We start from the raw sequence: 19816 nt of genomic DNA, 5'->3' as shown, positions 1-19816 counted from the left end.
ATATCACTCGTAACTGTACTTCAGAGATGCATTACAATCACCATTGCCAAATACTGAAATCATCAGGAAGGTATAAATGTCAACATAAAGCAACAGATCCGACTGTGCAAGACAGACTTGCAATTTCCATGAATTCCTTTGGGAGGCAGCATTGCTTACTCTTTACAGCGGTGAACAACTGCGCTGGGTGTTAAGGCTAAGTATGTTCCCGTGTTTCTGCTGTTTACTGAATGCCTGTAGATCAAGTATACATTATATACTTGACTGAGACAAAATTATAATCTACATTAAAGCAAAAAAAACAACAACATGATTTAGAGAGCCATTATTCAAATTTAGTACAAAAGCAACTCTTTAGTTGATAGAATTTTATTTATGAAGTACCTACCTACCTTATTGAAAGCAAATTGATTTAAAATTAAATTAAAACAATAACAACGCATTTCTGGCAGCACTCTAAAATACACTAACATCCTAATTGCAGTACAATTCAAATATGCCTATTTTAAACAGATAACAAAGCCAAAGAAAATTTTAAGACGTCACAGTTCCCTGTAATTAGACAACTTCAAAATAAAACACTTTTTAGCATAGCAAATTCTTATAATTCCTTCAAAACATAAAGGGTTGCATTCATATTTAATACACTGATTAATTCTAAAAGGTCTTTTCTCAAGGTAGTTAAATATTTACGTTTGGACACAAAAACACTTGTGACAAGAGTTTATCTACAGAAATCACTTAACCAAATCAATCTATGCTGACTTTTATGCCTATTTTATGGCTGATAATATTCAAAGTGATTTCTTTGTGATCATTTTCATATCAGCACTCAAATTTTACTAAGTAAATTATACACAACTTTTTGCAAATGACAAGAAGCACTTCCACAGTTTTTAGGTGTGGTCCCAAGGACCTCAGGTTGCACCAAGGAATTAAAAAAAGGCAACTTAAATCCAATAAATGGGTTGGGGGATTTTTGGAGGGTTTGTTTTTTGTTCTTTTTAATTAATACAAGTAAAGAAAATATACACAGGTCTAAGGAATCCTGCACCTCAGCCTGAAAAATATGAAACTAGATATTATAGCCAAGCAACTCGAAGTTACAGGTTAGAAGTGTGACTCAGACAATAATACCATCAAAAAAGACTTCAGATTGTGTACAGCTGGAAGAACAACAGAAAATATTCAAATTTTGCACCTGAAGACATAACAATACGAAACGTTAAGACACTAAAGACTAGGACCTTGGGCATGCTCAGGGTTAACTATTTTGATTATACTAACTAGAAAATACACAGTAAAAAAAAGATTATATTAACCCATGAGGGGAATGCACGGTACCACATATCCACTGAATAACTGTACATGAAGGAAATCTCTAACCAGATGCGGACAGCTGGACTCCTACAGTGCACTGATGGACCTCTGATGCTTATCGTGGCATTCAGTATCTACCAGAATACCCCAGATGGAGAAATCCATGTCACAGACTTTTTTTTTTTTTTTTTTTGAATCGTATCTTAAGGACTCCTGGGAAATCTGGAAGAAAATCTGAACAACAACAAACTGCAACCTACAGGGAGCAACTGTACTCTGGAGAGCTGGCTGCAGGCTGGGATTCCTACAAAAACGGGAAAACCTCACGTACCAAGGGTAGTCACAGGAAGAGGACAATTCTGGAAAAATGAAGTGAACACTATTCCCTCTGCTTAGCTGTAGTTCTGTTAATGCTTTTATGTCCCAGGAAACAATCTATTTCAGAGATGAGATTTCTGAAAATTCTGTGTTCTGCTAAGGCAACAAATGCTGAAAAGCCACAATTTTTACCAGGGGAAGAAGGCCAGCAAATATAGGTTGCAAAAAGTCTACTTGCAGTATCAGCTGCAGCATACCTTTGAAATTACTAGGTTCTCTTCATAGAGATTTGTAAATATTATTTGACTGGTGAAAAGGGATAAAATGCTCAAATCTTCAACGTTCTCTGGACAGACAACACAAAGAAGGAGCTTTTAACAAATGCCTGCAGCACAGGCTAGGATTTGCTATCAATTGACTGTAATAAGTCACACAGCTTCTCTAGACTGTGTAGTGGTTACTCAGAGCTTCCCTGTGTGAGCATTTACCTACAGATACAATTATAAGATATTTTTTTTTTAGTTGGCCCTTCTTGGCTGCATAAAGCAGATTGTTCCTACATAAAACATCTCATTTCAGAGCTGCAACTATCACTGCAAATAATACATGACAACACGGGCGTGTAACCTAACAGCTCCTCAACAATTTACAATAAAAAGGCCATTCCAACCTCCTTTCAAATGCAGGAGAGATGGCTCAAAAACAGTGTGCTTTTACTGTTTCTGAAACCATAAACTGGCAGATCATTTAGTACACAGTTTCTGGCCACACTGTTCTTGTGTTTACACTCAGGAAGGCGCACATGCATACACACTCAATTCCCTCCAGTTTAATACTTCCACATAAATGATTTTTTTAATATTTGCATAACAAGACCCTGTATGAAGTAATAAAAATATGCAGATTAATAAGCAGTATTTTAATTAATTTTCTTAGTGTGTCATGATCTCCACTAGTATTTAAAAATAAACCTTTTATTAAAGCTTCAATTTTATAAGGAGTCCCAAAAATCTCATTATCTTTAGATTTTTCTGTGAAATGAAATTAATTGCACAAATTGCAATGTAAACTCAATAAATCTTTCTGAAGTCTAACTGGTAGGGTATCAGCATCTTTTTTTCAATAACTCTACTAAGACAATTCACTAAAAATGAGGGGAAAAAAAATAAAACTTCTGCAGTTTTCATTACTGAAAACTCCGTGACATTGGACGTAGCCAGAAGGAGAAAAACAATGCCTGTGCTGCTCAGTAGGTCAAGACAGGTTTCTAAACAGTTTATTTTGACATTAGAACCTCTGCTACACAATGCAATATCCAACAAAAGCACAGATGCTTTACAGGTAAGTAAGAAAGGGCATACAGGAAGCAAAGAAATGGAAAGAACTGATGAAGACATGTAGCACTTATTCAATAGGAATTCCTGAATATAGATGGGATTAATTCTTGTTTAATTAATTTTATCAATTTTAATTAATATTCATCATTCCCCCCCTTAATTTTCAAAACATAATGCTTCATTGGAACATCAGCATTTATGAGTGTTGATAGATGAGAACAGTAAGCAAAAGAAAAATTCTGGAAGATAACCCGTAAGCAATGAAATAATTCCATAAGTTTTGTTATGAATTCTTACTTGAAGGAAAGTTACTTTGCTTTCTGTCATTTACTTATGACTGGGCACTATGCATTAAAATCGATGTCATATCTGCTGATAGCTTGAGACAACAATTGTTTACAATTTGCATTTATTTTCTGGTAAGCACTATCTTAAAAACAATGCTTGGATACAGAAGTAAAGACAAAATGAAAGATGTAATTTTTGCTAATTTACTGTATTTAGAAGCAAGATGGCAGTATTGCTGAAGATCAAATGTTTAATTATGTTGTTTTCTCTACGCATAATCAACATTACTGACCCACTAAATGAAGATAGCATTGCAAATTGCAGAAGTTTATAGAACAGATAAAATCCTTTATTGACTTCAGAATTACAGGCCTTTAATGGGACTACACGTTTAACCCCACTTTATATCATTTTAAAAAAATACTTCTGAAGCACAGAATACATTTTCTGAATGCATTATGTCCACAGGATTAAATACGATACTACAATGACTGTAAAGAACTGCTTAATTGGAAGATTTTTTTTCATGGAAATTCTAGGGTAATGAGGCTATTTTACACACGAAGGAATTTTGCATTCAAATCAAAGGTATGGGGAATACACTGAAAGATAAAAAATAATATTTGAAACTAATTTAGAACAGAACTGAATTGATACATTCTCTGAAGTGAGTTTAAGCAGAAAATAGGCCACAAAATGACAGCTAGAAACACCGAACTACATTACCTTGAGTGATTTTGCCAGTGGTACGTGGTTGTCATAAACTAGAATATCCGCTGTTAGATTTCGCAGCCGATGAAGAAGAACTTTTTCTCCTTCCAGGTCTCTCGTTTCTATAGGTACCCTCCATGTTGGGTAGGGACATTTTGTGCCATCCCATACCTGCAATGAAAGTCAACCATTTCAATATGCTCTAAAGACTTTAGATTGAACATTTTAAATAATGTTTTGCGTTTCTTTAATCTGTTGTTTGAATAAAAAGAGTCTAACAATAAGAAATTTTAACTCGAGTATATGTTCTAAAGTTCTTAAATGACTGCAATTAAATTTTACGGGACTTTTTTCCTTCTTTACAGAGTATAAAATAACCTCCACACAGAACATAATTAAATGTTAAAAACCTGGTTTTCTTAAAATTAAAAAAAAAAAAAAAGTGCTAGCAAAACCTCAACTGTTTATCCAGCAGATACATCCGTTAGAATTTACTGCATGCATAACTGCCTATATTTAACATTTTAATTATCGCTGGTTTTTTTTTGAACATTCCAGCTCCAGAATGTGAAACCTCAGTACGCAACACATGCTCCATTAATTACTAATGATTTCCTACATCAGTCTACACTGCTAGTTATGCAGAACAGATCAGAAAAGCATCAGTATTTAACATATACTTAATAATTAGGATTCTAAAAATTGGTTCCCTAAAGCTAAGTTCATGACATACACTTAAGTAGCGAAATTTCAATAGAATTATGTTTGAGCTACCAAAATTATGAAAAAGAAAAAAAGAAAAACAGGTAATAACAGACTTAGCACTTCGCAACCATAACCTTTCTACTTAACGTTAAACTTTCAGTGCTGGCCCCTTACAATATATTCTTTAAGCTATAGTTTCTTTCCCAAGCTGGAAATTCCTAAAGATACACTCTTCTCAAAGGCAACAACAGAAATAATGCTCTTAAGTATTAGTACAGAAAAATAAATCTAGAAGCATTTGAGGTTGTGAGACCAAAATGCATTTCATAGGAACTCATGCATATTGGTCCAACAGAAGCTAATTTTGAGATAGTTCCTATCATCTTTGGTATCATGAAAACAGCACTGTGGGTGAGAAGGGGAGAAGGAGGGGTAAGATGAAGACTCTGAAGGTTAATTTTTAAAGGGTTTCTACCCCTTTCTGAATGCTTAACTACTGTGGATCAAAGGACCCACAGGAAAAGATCTAAGCAGCAGCAAAGCCATGTGTAAACGCACCGAGAATAACTCATGGCTGAAAAACTCATCCCAAATCAAAAGATAAAAGGGAAAACTGTTTACAGCGAAAATGACCCATAACACCCATAACATCAAATTAACATTCTTTAAATAAGAGTGTATTCTGAAGGACCCTGATAATGAGGTGGTACATGCTGCCAGAGATTTAAAAGGGGAAAAAAAAGCCTATTATTTTCTGATCCTTTACCATGAAATATTTAAAACCAGCTTTGAATGAGATGCTACCCATTGCTTGAATTAGCCAAGCTTTCCTGAAGCTGAACTAGAGAACTACAGATTTAGTGTTTATGAAATTTAGTATTTATATTTTGTATTTATGAAAATAGTCGCTTTGACAGAGTGAAGAACTTCAGGTTTGTCAAGTTTCTTATTATTTTTCAACTGGCTTTATTTGACATAATTGTAGTTCTACACTTAACAGATGGGATCTTACAAAATGATTGAATTAACTTCAATGCGCCTTGTCAGGTCCAAGGTCGACTTATTCAGCTTTAGTCCTTTGCAAGAGGAACTAATGTGTCTGGTGTCAGGGCATTTTTGGAAGAATTTCTAAGCCTGTAGACTCTCTGGACAAAAAATAAAAATAACAAAAAAAATTAAAAAAATCCTTAGAGAGGTATGTTGTTTTGTCTTTTTAATTACACAAATAAGAGCACAGATACATCAGGAACTTACCAGCTTCACTCAAATTGTGGATGAAAATACAGTAGCTATGACTTTCTATTAATCTCTCTGTAACTGCTAATGCCACAGTTATGAACAGCTATCCCTGTGCCTTCACATTTTCCAACAATAATCAAATGTACTCTGGATAAGAAACAGCAAATGGTTCCATTACTAGCCATTAACAGACTGGTATTGCAGAATAGTTAGTGATGGCCTCTGATCACCATGCAAGATGCTGAAATCAGAGAGACATGATGAAGCCTGCTGTCCTGACTCATTACGTCTCTTAGGCAGAATATGCTAATTGTGTGACTTAGACTTAGCTTAACACGGACAACTGATAGACAGAAGAAAATAATAATAGTAAAACTCTTATGAAAGGTATAAGTAACAGCAGCATTTCCAGCATGAGGTCTCCATTGGTTTGAAAACAAAATTCTCAGAAAGAAGTAAGCACCTCCTTCCTACCTTTGTAAGATAAGTTATTCAGTCTTCATGCCACGTCAGACTGAGGAGACCAAGTCATTTACCAAGTCGAATATTAAAGGTTATGCTATGGGTGATGCACAAAATCCCTGGAAGTCATTTCAGTTACATTTGAATCAATACCACACTACTTATTTGAGTTCAATGATTTAAATCCTCATTACATTTTGCTGTATTACTAACCACTAAAACAAGCAATATACTTGGAGTGACATTGCAAATTTAAATCAGTTATAAAAACTAAGAACAGAAATTTAATAATATATAATATTTAATGATCAATCCACTTGAGCCGGTGGTGTTTTGTTTCTTTGTTTAGTGAATCAACAAAATAACCAGACTTCTGTCTACAAGTTTTATAAAAGGCTTCTCTTACAGCATGACCAACATTTGATATATAAGGAAAGGACTCTGGCCTGTTTGAAGGGAGCAATAGCATATCGATGTTAATCTACCATAGTTTTTGTGATGCATTTTAATGCAGATTTAAGTATTTAACATTTTCATATGCTAAAAAAAGGACACTGACAAGGAATCAGTATCAGAGAAACTGAAGTAGTGCTACTGTATTTCATTAATTTACTGTCGTGTCTAGACAATCCCCAGCCCTCAAGTTATTCTCATCACTATACAAAATTGACAAAATAGACTTTAGAGCTTACAACACACAAAAGAGGGTAAATAAATATTAATAACTTAAGAAAGCACTTGGCTCTGTCCTTGCAAAGGGTCCTTCAGTGCTGAATATATACTTAGTAATGAACGACAATTAGTCCACAGAGTTCCGAAATTTTACTGAGTGTCATGACAACCATTTCACAAGAGACAGTTAAATGGAAATACTTTTAACAGCTGCAAAACATGTTATAGGATGACACAAGGTTTCTTTCTGTGTAGTGCATTCATTGCTCTGCATGAAAAAAAAACTTTGCTGCTTCAGTAAAGGAAAAATACAATGTGCTGTTTCTAAAAATATTGTAGCAACATTTAATGCAGCAGTACCAAGGAATAATGTTATTTTCCATTTTATGACTATATAACAGGCTGTTCACCACTCACATTTTAACAATCAACTTAAAATACTGAGAAGAAATACAGAGGTGTTTCAGAATAACATCAGGCGGATCCATAGGGAGATAAAACAGGAAAGATATGGAGATCTAGTTTATATTTATTTAGCTGATGTTAAGGATCACTCCATGGAAGGTACTTTCCAGTTGTGTGGCATTTCAACATTTTGTACTTTCATTAGGCACTGATCCCCAAAGTGTTTATACATAACTAAAAGAAGTTACCTAGAGCTCAAGAGAATGCTACATACCGCATTAATTATATCCTGTAGATCTAGAAAAACGAGTAATAATTGCTACTGACTAAAAAACAAGGTTCAATTTCAAAACTAACAGTATTATTCAAGAAATCCTACACTATTTACTTACATGTTTGTGGAAACTACCATACATATCAATGCATCTTAAAACACTCTCTAAAGAAATAAATTATATGAGCAACTTTAAAAAGAACTGAGATTTCTGCTTTGTTTTCATAGAAATAGAAGAGTAAAGGATCATACATTTACTTAGCCTCTACATATTTATCCACATAACATTATAACAAATTCAAGAAAATAAATCTACCTTTAGAAGAAAAGAAGATCCATCCACTTTTGCCTTCCCCACCAGCTGGCAAGTGAGATCAAAGAACAGCATTGGTCGAACACCAGACAGTTTTGCTGCTGGTTCAGAGATGGAAAGATTACTGGCTGCCCAAATACGTAATTCTTCTACTGTTTTTTGTTCTTCATCCACAAAAGTGTACGCTTTACTAGAGGTTCGAGGAACTACTGGTGCTCCTACAGTTCCATCAAATGTCAAGGATGCAAATCCTGCACTGGTAATTCCCTGCATCTGTCCATTGTATTCTCTGATCTAGAACAAAACATAAAGAAAAAAAAATGGTCATAATTCACTGTTTCTATTTTATCATGTGTATAAAGATCATTGATCATTTTTGTTCCTGGTGTCAGTAGGAAAAAGGAGTCAAAATAAAAACAAAAAAGCAAATAAACACTAACAAGAAAGCAGTGTATAAGCCAAAAATAAAATCTAACACTAACAGTTTAAGAGATAGACTAATACCTCTACCTGTAAATATAAAGTATCAGTGCAAAGTGTTTTGTTCATAAATCTCAAAGTCTTTGTAAGGAACACATTAGTATTGCTTTTACAGGCAGGGGAACTGAGGCATGAGAAAAAATATTTTTTAAAGAGCAATGGCAGAGCAAAGGTATTACTGATTCTTGTTTTCTGCCTCTCACAATAGATCCTGTTTCCTGATACTAAAAAAATAGGTATTTTCTTTCCCAGTTCCAGAAGGTTGTTTTTGTTTGTTTGTTTACGAAGTAAGCAGAGACCAGTTTTCATCCTTTTAATTATGGGTATAGCTTTCACAATTACTCTGATGTCTACTGCTTTGCACTTGTATCCTGCTTATTTAGCTGTGTGTCTGCTGTGATATAAAACACAGCATTCGAAGTCTGAAGCATTTCTGGATCTAGTCCAGTATTATTGTTCCCTGCACTTAAAAAAATAAAAATATATACTTACAAAATCTATGTATCACAGCACTGCATGATTTAGTATTGAGAAATCTCAAAACTTGATTTTCAACCTGCTGTTTTGAACCACTAATTAAAATTAGCTGACAAAAAAAAGAACAACAAAAAACAGAAAGGCTTTTTTTTTTTTTTAATGTAGCATTTGAGACAAACTATTTTGTCTCTACCACTCAATTTTCAAATGTCTGAAAATCCTACTGATTTAAAAACGCAGAATGTGAAAGGTAACAGAAGTTCTAAACACTGCCAATGCTTAGGCCTAGATTTTGTAACACACTGAGATATAAAAGGATGCAAATAAAACAAACATTGCGAATCCATAAGGAAAGAAGTTCAAGCTTGGTAACAGGAACTCTGATCTCTGCCGCTTTGACCTCAACTCTGTCTAGAGGCATAAATGCGTTAAGAATCTCAGGCCTGACCAATGGAGCACATCAATTCATACCTTCTCCTTAACTGTAACTTTGTGAAGATTAGGCTTTTAACCTTTAGGTTTAAATACTGAAAGTACAAGAAAGATTGGAATTAGGACAGAAGTCAGGACAAATTAGGAAAGCACACAGTTTCATAACCAGTTCCTTCCAAGGATGAATTACCCAAGATCTGGAAAAAAAAAAGTTCCACTATAACACAAAGACATTATCTGAGACAAATTCATAGATCTATTTTAGTTGCAGCCACTGTTAATGTTAAGGAAGTTATAAAACAAGAAAGGAAATAAAATATTTAAGAAGGCAAACGTGAAGTGCCACGATGAGAAAATTACCAATGATTTAAAGCAAAACCAAATGTACTTAGGTATGTGTACATGGAGAAGCCACTGAGTGGCCTCAAAGATAGAGCATTCAACAACCTTACTTAGTGAACAATAGAAGAAACTAAAAAGTAAAAGTCAAATGTGTTAGGAAGCACTTCTTCAAAGCTAGCAAGTTGTCAGACCCATAGAACAGCTGATTGTCAACAGAAATTCTCTGAACTTGTCCTTTAAAAATTAATCATTGTGAAAGCGTTGAGAAATCACTGGAGTGTAGATGAACAAAATTCATAGACAAGTATTGATTCTTTATGGCACTCCAAATAAGTTTCAGATCAAGTTAAGTACCGATACTGTTAATGAGTTGTATTTTCCACACACAATTTTCAAATGAATTTAACTTTGGGAACAGAAATAATCTGAGACTTTTGTATAAAACAACAATTCTCCCCCCCCCCCCCCCCATGTGGTACTGTGTAATTTCTAGAGGCCTTTAGGATTTATTTTATGATTTCAAAGATGGCATTGGGCAGAAAGATATCATTTAAAAAATTCCATGAGATTGATGGCAGCAATAAAGTTTGCTAAACAAAAGTGTCTTTTGAGACAGTAACACTGCTGATAGGATGTATTTGACAGGAATGTTTATAACCTGTCTCCTCTCAACTGTACAATCAGTTTATGTGAGATACTAGCGAAAGTGAGCAAGATCATCTATGCACAATATACCTGCAAGAATTACAGTTGCTGTGGTGAACAACTTAGTTAAACGCATGTATAGCCCTCAGTTAAACAGATGTATATATGCACATGCCATTGTGCGATGAAAACAGGAGTCTCCTGACATACAAGGAAGGTAACTTACAGAAATAAGCACTAACAAAAGAAAACATGACACCTTCTCAGAGTCAAATCACAGACCTTCAGCAGCAAAAGCTTTATGAAAGTCTAGACAGGACTACAGATGGCTGTACCAAAAAGACCATGGACACTGTCCAAGTACACTCCAGTCACAGAAACAGCAATTTTGGTTAGAAAGGACCTCAGGGAACAACAAGTTCCATCTTTTTCCCAGGTCAGAGCCATTGTCAGCACTGTGTTGAGTCAGGCTTTGGCTAGTTAAGCCTTGAAAAACTTCAGGCATGGAGATTCCACAGCCTCCCTTGGACACCTGTCCTCCCTAGCCTCCCTAGATCACTCTTAGTCAGCAATCATCCTTCAAAACACTCCCTTTGCCATCCTAGGTCTTGACAACTCAAGATCTGTAGTTTTCCAGCATGGATTATGATATATTTTGACTGTATTGAATGTTTAAAAAGATCTGTAGGAATTTAGGAAAAACACCTGCTCGTGGATTACATTTCAAGTGGAACTCCAAGCAACAAAAAAAGATACAGCACCTTGGGGTATGTGCACAAAGAGAACCACAAAATCCCGATTTGTTCTTAATAAACTCGAAAAATGGTTTAGAACAGCTGGAGCAGAGACCTGATGGAAAAGCAAAGTCACAACAAAAAAGTTTGTTCGCTTATTTATGTAGCCTATTTATAGAATTATAGAATAACTCAGGTTGGAAAAGACCTCTAAGATAATCTAATGCAACCTTTAACCTAGTGCTGAAGTCCACCACTAAACCATGCTACTAAGTTTTAAATTTACATGTTTCTTCAAGATCGCCAGGGATGGTGACTCAACCACTTCCCTGGGCAGCCTACTCCAACACTGCATAACTGCATAAGCCTTTCAGTAAAAAAGCTTCTTCAAATTCCCAACCTAAATCTCCTGACACAACTTGATGCCATTTCCTCTCATCTTACCACTTGGTGCTTGGGAGAAAAGCCCAATACCCACCTTGCTACAGCCTCCTTTAAGGCAATTGTAGAGTGTAATAAAGTTTCCCTTGAGCATCCTTTTCTCTAGTCTAACCAACCCCAGCTACTCATAAAACTAGTTCTCTAGACCCTTTACCAGCTTCATTGCCCTTCTCTGGGCATTTCCCTCCACGTTAATAAAGGATGGAGATTCTCTTTAGGGCTCCTTTTCTTGTTTATTTATTTATAAAAAAAATCTATTTTTAGCTGCACAGGTAGCCAACACAGAATGGAATGGCATCTTAAGAGCCATTGACCCAAGACTAACACAGGTTCCAGACCTGTTTGAATTAAACTACAGAGTTCACCCAATGAGTACTGCTTCCCAGGTGACCAGTGATGGGTTATAAACAAAGGTTGCTTTCTCCTGTTAAATGTTATTATCTTATCTGTCGTTCTAAATCCCAAAAGAATTTTGGTGAAGTCTTTTAGGGTTTGAATAGCCTCAACAATTTAATTCCGAAATTGGCTTTCTATTAAATGGGAGTTACTCCCTTGTACTAAGGGCTTCTTAGACAAAAACCAAAGTCTTGGATCTATGATGATCTGTCAGTCTCAGAGACTGTAACCACAGAGTACAAGACATAAGTAAGTCCAGCATCACCTACAAGGATATTGATAACTAATCCCATCAATTTGTTCCTGTTCTAAAACTGTTGAAATTCTTGAGCTTTATTAGGAATTGCAAAGGGCAAGAAGAGTCTAAAAATTTAGCATATGACTTTTAGACATGTTTCTCACTAGCCCTCTTCTGGCTTGGGAACATCAGAATGACTTCAGTCCTACAGTTTTTAAAACTAATCTGTAAATTTAAGCTTGAAACTAACCTGGAAGCATGAAATATTTGCTTTCCATTCTGAGACTCATGCAGTGCATAACAATGGGAGGGGATGGAGTAGGAAAAACATGAGCACACCCATGGAATACATACTTCCGAGCTCCAACAAAGTTGCAGATCGAGCATTTGAATGATATAAATCCCACACTGGAACATGCAAATGGACATGTACTATAAAACCAAAAAAAATTCCTTAAAATTGTTACTAATTTAATAACTTATTACTCAACAATATACTAGACAACTGAACCTGCATCTTAACATCAAATCAGATCCAGAGATTAATTTCTTCATAAAAATTTTCAAGTTGTCACTGATTCCGTTTATATAAAAAACGTGCCCTGTCAGACAGGCACCCAAATGAATTTTGAGTATTTCCTTGTATTTTTTAGTGGTTTTCTCACATTAAGTGTAGTCATCACAGTGTAATAAACAAGTTCGGATAATATGGTGTCTTGATTACATTTTCTCAAATTTTAATAACGTAATTCTAGTACACATGTACCTCCAGTTGTATTGAGAGAGAGGTAGCAACAGAACAGAATCAATTTGAAGTAACTCAATAAATAACCTGTATGTTCATTTAAATTAAACCAACTTGACCATGTTTAAATGTCATAACAAGAAAATGAGTTACAAAAACTGAAGGCACCATCTGATGAGAAGTAAGGAAAGTCATATGGAAACAAAATAAATTTTAATGAATATCTGAAAAATACAGATATTTGGATCATAGAATTATAATCCTAATATCCTAGTTATATAATTATCCTCTACTACTCCTGAGAGCTGATGTGCTCAAAATATGATTAACAGAAATTTCTGCAGTAATTAAACACAAATTAAACAATTAACAATAATTTGTGTTTCATTTACCAGTTCACATGTACACGTTATAATAATTTTTGTGAACAAAAAATGTATATACAAAGAATATATATTTAAACTAGCTGAAATATTTTGTTTTGATAATTTAAAAAAAAAACAGCGGGCATTGTGATACTGCTTCAAAAATACTCCTCAGAGAAAGTGGCACAGCATATTTGAGAAAACTCTGGTAAAGTAATAAATTAACGTATTTTGGGAAATTTCCTACGTACTTAAGATAAGATTAGGTAACTTGAAAACAATTTAGAAAACATGCAAAATTCTAAGACATCTAATTGTTGAAGAACTCTAGCACCGTCTACAGTCAATACTTCTTGATGTTATTTACTACAGGACAAATACTTGGTTTTTAATTTAACCTTCAACAAAACTTCAAAGTGAATTGAATGCTTTACATAATTTTTAAAGGAAGCCAAAAGCAAGAATAATACCAGTATTTCCAAAAAGATGTTCATTTTCCAGTGTTAAAAAGAAATTCACAATCGCTTACTAAAAATGTAAATTATTGCCACTCTTCAGAGCCAGAATTTGATAACTGGATTTCACTGTCTCAAGCAATATGTTCTTTAACACATACTTTTTAGCAGAAAGTCTCATAACTAACTGTGTCGAAATTTCTGTATTTGAACAGTATTTCCTCAGAAGGCATTAAGAATTTGGCAGCAAAATTCTCCCTAAGTTTAACATTCACTATGTTCTACACCTAAGCTTCAGATTTTCCCTCTGTCATTACACTTATCAATCTGGCAGCTATGGCCAGAGCCATCGAGGAACAAGGAGTGAACATGTATCTGTGCCCCTCTGTCAGTGCTTTCCATATTGTACCAGATAGCAAGAGATAGCAGATAACTAACTTTAAATGGGGCAAACTGAATTAAACTAAAGGAAGGAATGCTTTGAGACATGGAAACCTCTAGCTACGCACAGAGGTGAGACTGCTCCTGGAAATAATGGCAGACTGGTTTAAAAATCAGGGCAAGTAACCTAATGGAGAAAGTACTATGATAAGTATGACTGGGTCTAAGAGAGTGAGGCTCAAGAACGGAGACAGGACAGAACCAGTAGGGATAATAATAATATATATATATATATATATATATATATATATATATATATATTAAAAAAAAAAGGTGTGATCGATCCTTCTGTATTTATAAAGCCAAACCTTGTATGCTTGATATTCAGATTCCCAAGTATAACTCTACTGCCAACACAGAGGGAATAAACACCTATAGATGATGGCTATAAAGTACTCTTTCTCAAAGGAGCAATATGTTTATATTGTAAATCTAAATAGTCTAAAACAGCTGAATATGCATTTGATCACAAGGATTTTTCTTGCAGTTTTTCTTCATCTAACTGCAAAGTTAGACCATTAAAATTATAAACCATAAGCATTTCAAAGTCCTGGAATGACACAGTAACCATTGTCTGTGCAAACACAATTCAGCTCATGGTGCACTTATTATGATACCACATTCAATTACCCTATTTTTCTACAGGACATTTTCCTACTCAGTGCATGACTTGATAAGTGCAGTGGTGATGAATTAGTGCTGTGTAATGAAGAAGCTGCCATCCTTAAGATTCCTGCTTCATTTGTTGCAGCAACTGGAGCCTAGGTACAAAACAAGCCAAGGAATTAAAGTAAAGGAAGGTAATAGTAGCAATACTATGACAAAACGTAAAGACTTGGATCCTTGTAATTGCATTGTTATAGTGATTGCATTATGCTAAGGAAGTCACATAAGCAAAGTTTATAATGAAAGGTCACTTGTTTGGTGTTCATATTCCAAGCATTCAACTTGAATCACACAGGCTCTGAGTAGTAGAAGCACTGTGCACCGATTGCCAAATTAGATGTTAATGAATATGGTGTTTTGAAAACATGAAGTGCTCAACAATGGTCTGTATTCTGAAAACAGAGTCAGCAGAACACATCCCAGACAGCAACTCCGTGGTACAACTGAAGCAGAGTAAACCAAACAAGATGAACACCTAACCTAAAAAAGAATGTTCTTCATTTCAATCTCACTTTTGTCCAATCCACAAACATTAAATCAGAAGTAAAGTATTAATTCACTTCACTAGGAGTGTGGAAATAAATTCTTATTTGAGAATCACTCAGAGGTAATAAGCAATACTAGAGAAAAGTCAAAGAGGAAATGAACAATTCTATCATCATGGCAGGGTTTGTCTAATACAGAGAAGGCAGAACACAAGCCAAAACTCCAAGTCAAGTGAGGATAAATAAAATATTGCAGATTTAGTCAGTTAACAGCTTAACAACTTCCTCTTCCCTCTAACAACTTAAGTATTAGGCATTAAGTGTAAGATATTATAAGCATCTAAGATATTATAACCAAAAAAAAAAAAAGAAAAGAAATCCACTTTAGATAATTCCTTCCTTGCCAAAAGATAAAGAGGAACTAGAGGATTAGTTCACAGGCCACAGTTTTATGGCAGAGGGCAAAACAAATCCCCAGACTGTCATCTCTGCAGAGCATTGACTGTGGTTGAGGGCCCAAATACAGTACTGTAATGCAGTAAGTATTACAATTCATGAGACATCGTAAGAGGTCATGAAAATGCATTTCAAGAAATATTAACAGAAATGTAATTAAAAGTGGAAAATCAATCCTGTTACCAAGACACTTTAAAATTTTCATTGTATGGAACAAATACTGAGCAAATAAAATGAGTCTCTACCCACAGTAACCACAACAGAATATTCTCCTTTAAGTTATTATTAGCTCTCAACCATACGACCTTGCCAACACCTGTGTTACTATGAACAGAAGTTATTCATTAGCAGCTGAGAGTGTAGCAGGGAGCAGTCATTTTTAAAATGTGTTTGCTATCCATGTCAACTGCTTGGGAGTCTCTCAAAGCATATCTGGGACACAGAAATGTGAATACACACTGTAAGGTCTATATATATATTTAGTCCTTATATGTATATATCTATCTGTCCTCACTGGCAAGCACAGCTCTGACAGACTATGGCCTCTGGTACCTTCAATTGCTTCTCATTCAGCAAACTAAGAGAGGGTGATAAGGCTTGGAGACAAATGGAGAAGAGAGTGAATGAGGAATTGCAGACATTGTATTTAGAGCTCTAATTAGAGTTATTTTTTTAACTGAAAACTGTGTTAACACAGCAATCACACATCCAGTTACATTAACCCCTTCCACTTCACTCCCAACACCAAGCACCAAGCTTCTGCACCAGCTTTTTACCTGCTCAGATCTGGTAACAGAACTTGCAAAGTAACTGTTAGGCTGGTGTAGTCAACCCCGTCCAGAAAAAGACACTGATTTAAATTAAATGAGTGTTGATTAAGATCATTTTAAGTTAGAAAGTAGTCAGACAATCTGTCTTTCAGCTTATGAGTGGATATGGATTGTAGGCAGCTGGAAGTGTTAGGGTTAGAAATCACTTAAACATCTCAGCTACAATGGAAAAGAAATGTGACATTAACTGACCTTGGAACATACCTTTAAATATTAAAACAGTCTTGAAGAATGATGAAGTACAAGTTGAGAAGCATTTTAGAATGATCCTCAAAAATTTGTTCCTAAATCAGGTAAACAGCGAGGCTCTCTCTTACATCTGCTTTATCAATAGCTTGTATTAGGAAGTGAAAGATAAATAGTGGAGCTGAGACACTATTAGCCTTCCATAACAGAGATGCATTCACAACTTCCCTGAAGATGGAAGTTTTTAACCTGTAGTCCCCACATCTCAAAAATAATCCATTATTAACCTACCACACATGTGCGACTCTTTTCAATTCTTTTAAGCATCCTCCTGTCTACTTTCTCCTCTTTTCCATATATATTTTTTTTTAAAACAAGTCTTGACTTCAGAAGCAAGAAACACATTTCTACCTCCACTGAGTTTCAGAAACCAGTACATCTTTGTAATGCTTATCCTGTGGGATTCAGAAGAATGTGAAATTAACTACGCTTTTCTGTCCAAAGTCAAATCAATGAACTTCCAAGACTGGCAGCACACCTCAAGTACTGGATAAGCAACACAAGGTTCAAAATCTAAATATAGCTTAATTCCACTCTAATCATACACAAACATGACTTTAAGGAAGATTAATACTAACCCAGAAGGGGTTATCTAGTTTCTCTCTCATTTTTAAGTATTTATTATATACATTAATTATGAAGTCTCAAAATTGAAGACTGTTTCTGAAACTTAGCAAGCTCTTTCTAATAATCTCAGTTGCACTAATCTCCATCACTGGATAAACCTTGCCACTTTTTAAGTTTATTGCTATGTTTTTTTTTTTCCTTTTGTCTGCTACAGCGCATCAAAACTCACATACAGGTACTATTGATCTTTATCCCTTTCATTGTTATTTTGTACAGTCCTAAATTGCCTCTAGAGTGTTTGAATATGTTTTGTTTGTTTTTAAAACAGATTTTTTTCAGGACATTTCCTCCTTTCTGATAGATTTATTTTAAGTACAACAAAAAAGATAATTAATTATGTATGGTTATCTTGCACTTCAGTATGTAATATGATAAAATAATTTCTTTGTTATTACTCATCACCTTTTTACTAAGTATGGTCCAGCATTACAAGACTAGCAATCAGTGTCTCTGTACTGCAGTTCCTCTTTATAGAGATAAGAAAAACATCCATCAGAAGCAGTATCAGGGCTATTGACACAGTTTTCTCAGGGACATTGATGCACATTAATACTAGGTAAAGCACATAAAGAAGCAGCTGGAACTGGGACACTACATCCCACTTACTTATATTACACTTAACTTCCACAGCTGGTCTAAAAACTGTTCCATTAGAGAAGCTCTGAAGTAATCTCTCAAGTAACTCCATAATTTGAAGAGAAATGAATTGTACATGTTTATGTCAGTTAAATTCTATTCATCTCCAAGCATTGTCACTTATTTTTTGCCAACTAGCTAAGCTAAACAAAAATTCAAACAAAAAGAGTATTATTTTGGAGTTGACATAACCACCTCTAGCACTTTTTTTTTTTTTTTCTTTTAAAGAGGGATACCAGATTAGTGCTTCTTTGTCATTGCTGTTGTTCTAAAATTTGACAGTGGATTTCCAGTTTTGGTCCCTACCAGAACCACAGCTCAGTTTTTACCATTTGATTATTTCATTCAGTATCTCCATATGTGAAGTTCAGAATATGAAAAGCTAAAATATCCCTGGAACCCCGCAATTGAAAAAAAAAAAAAAAGCACATTAGAAATAAAGCAAAAAACCTAGTACCTACCTTTATTCTATGAAATCGAACAATATCTCCGATTTTGTAAATTTTTGGTAGAGAATCCAGATTTCCATTAAAAAGAGTGCACGTTAACTTCACATTTGATTGGTCCACAAGCGTTACAACTGAACAATAATCTGTAAAATATAAAAGTGTTTGAATGAGTAACAGACATGATGGAAGTTATTGGTACACTGGTGTAAAGTTGGGATGAGCAACTGTATGGTCAATTTTTTTTCTGCTATGATCTGTATAACTCTTCCAAAGTCAATATAGTTAAAGCAGTGTAACAACTGAAGTTTGGCCCATCTTGCAAATAATTAGCCCAAATATCTGAAAATGAAACGGGTGATTAAGGACATGTTTTTGAGCCAAGAAAACACAAAACTTTTTCTGTCTTCAAAAAACATGCTATTTTTTCAGATTTCAATTACTTTATAAAAAGGGGAAGATGTGTTATGCCTACTTGTCCAATCCTTTCCAAAAATACATGTCTTCTGAAGAGTTCTACAAGTTCTAAGAGCAAACTAAAGCATAAGTTACTCATTTTTAACTTCACCCAAAATACACAAGCAAGATATATTCTGCAAGGATACAGTCACACAGTGATTGTTAGAAAGTATAGTAAAAAACTAAAATGTGTCCTTTTAAATGTAAACTTTTGTAACAGAACTTTTATTAATGATCTAGAAAATCAAATTCAAAACAAGGTATGACAAAATATGTCAGAGCAAAACTGCCCAGAATAGATCAGAATTTGCAGGTGACATAAAACAAAACTCCATTTCAGGTTACAGAAGCATGTGTGTTTCGATATTTCATAAATGTAAAATGAAGTGAGAGTGCAATTTATTTTTCATGGTACAGTGGCTGGTTAATCTTCCTGAGAACTTTTCGAACAACCAATATCAACTCAGTTGTATGTTCAGAACCCCAAACATCTATAAATCTGGTCATAGGTAATCAAGGTGACAAAGTGTTTTTCTTTTGGATACTTATTATACTAGCATTTACTGAAACTTAACAGTTCAGGGCTAAAACACAACTTTTTCAGCAGATAAATAGAGCAACGACATCACAACCTATTATTTTTAACTTGATATCAACTATTAAGTATACATTTAGGTACACACAATTTTGGCTTGAAGAAAGCACAGATACTCAAGTAAAAATCAAAATT

The 19816-nt window shown here is 34.6% G+C and overlaps 1 protein-coding gene across 1 annotated transcript in view; it reads right to left on the bottom strand.

Annotated features, from left to right (window-relative positions):
* The window catches only part of POT1 (protection of telomeres 1), a 74589-nt gene that overhangs the window by 21153 nt on the left and 33620 nt on the right, over positions 1-19816 (bottom strand). Inside the window, exons 8-10 of the mRNA XM_035338247.1 lie at positions 18643-18773; positions 8048-8338; positions 3990-4145 (exon numbers count right to left, since the gene is read on the bottom strand). Coding sequence (XP_035194138.1) covers positions 3990-4145; positions 8048-8338; positions 18643-18773 — 578 coding nt within the window. The remainder of the gene's footprint in view (positions 1-3989; positions 4146-8047; positions 8339-18642; positions 18774-19816) is intronic.

This window comes from Oxyura jamaicensis, chromosome 1, assembly GCF_011077185.1.
Source record: "Oxyura jamaicensis isolate SHBP4307 breed ruddy duck chromosome 1, BPBGC_Ojam_1.0, whole genome shotgun sequence".
Taxonomy (NCBI): Eukaryota; Metazoa; Chordata; class Aves; order Anseriformes; family Anatidae; genus Oxyura; species Oxyura jamaicensis.
This window is presented reverse-complemented; position numbering and strand designations above follow the sequence as displayed.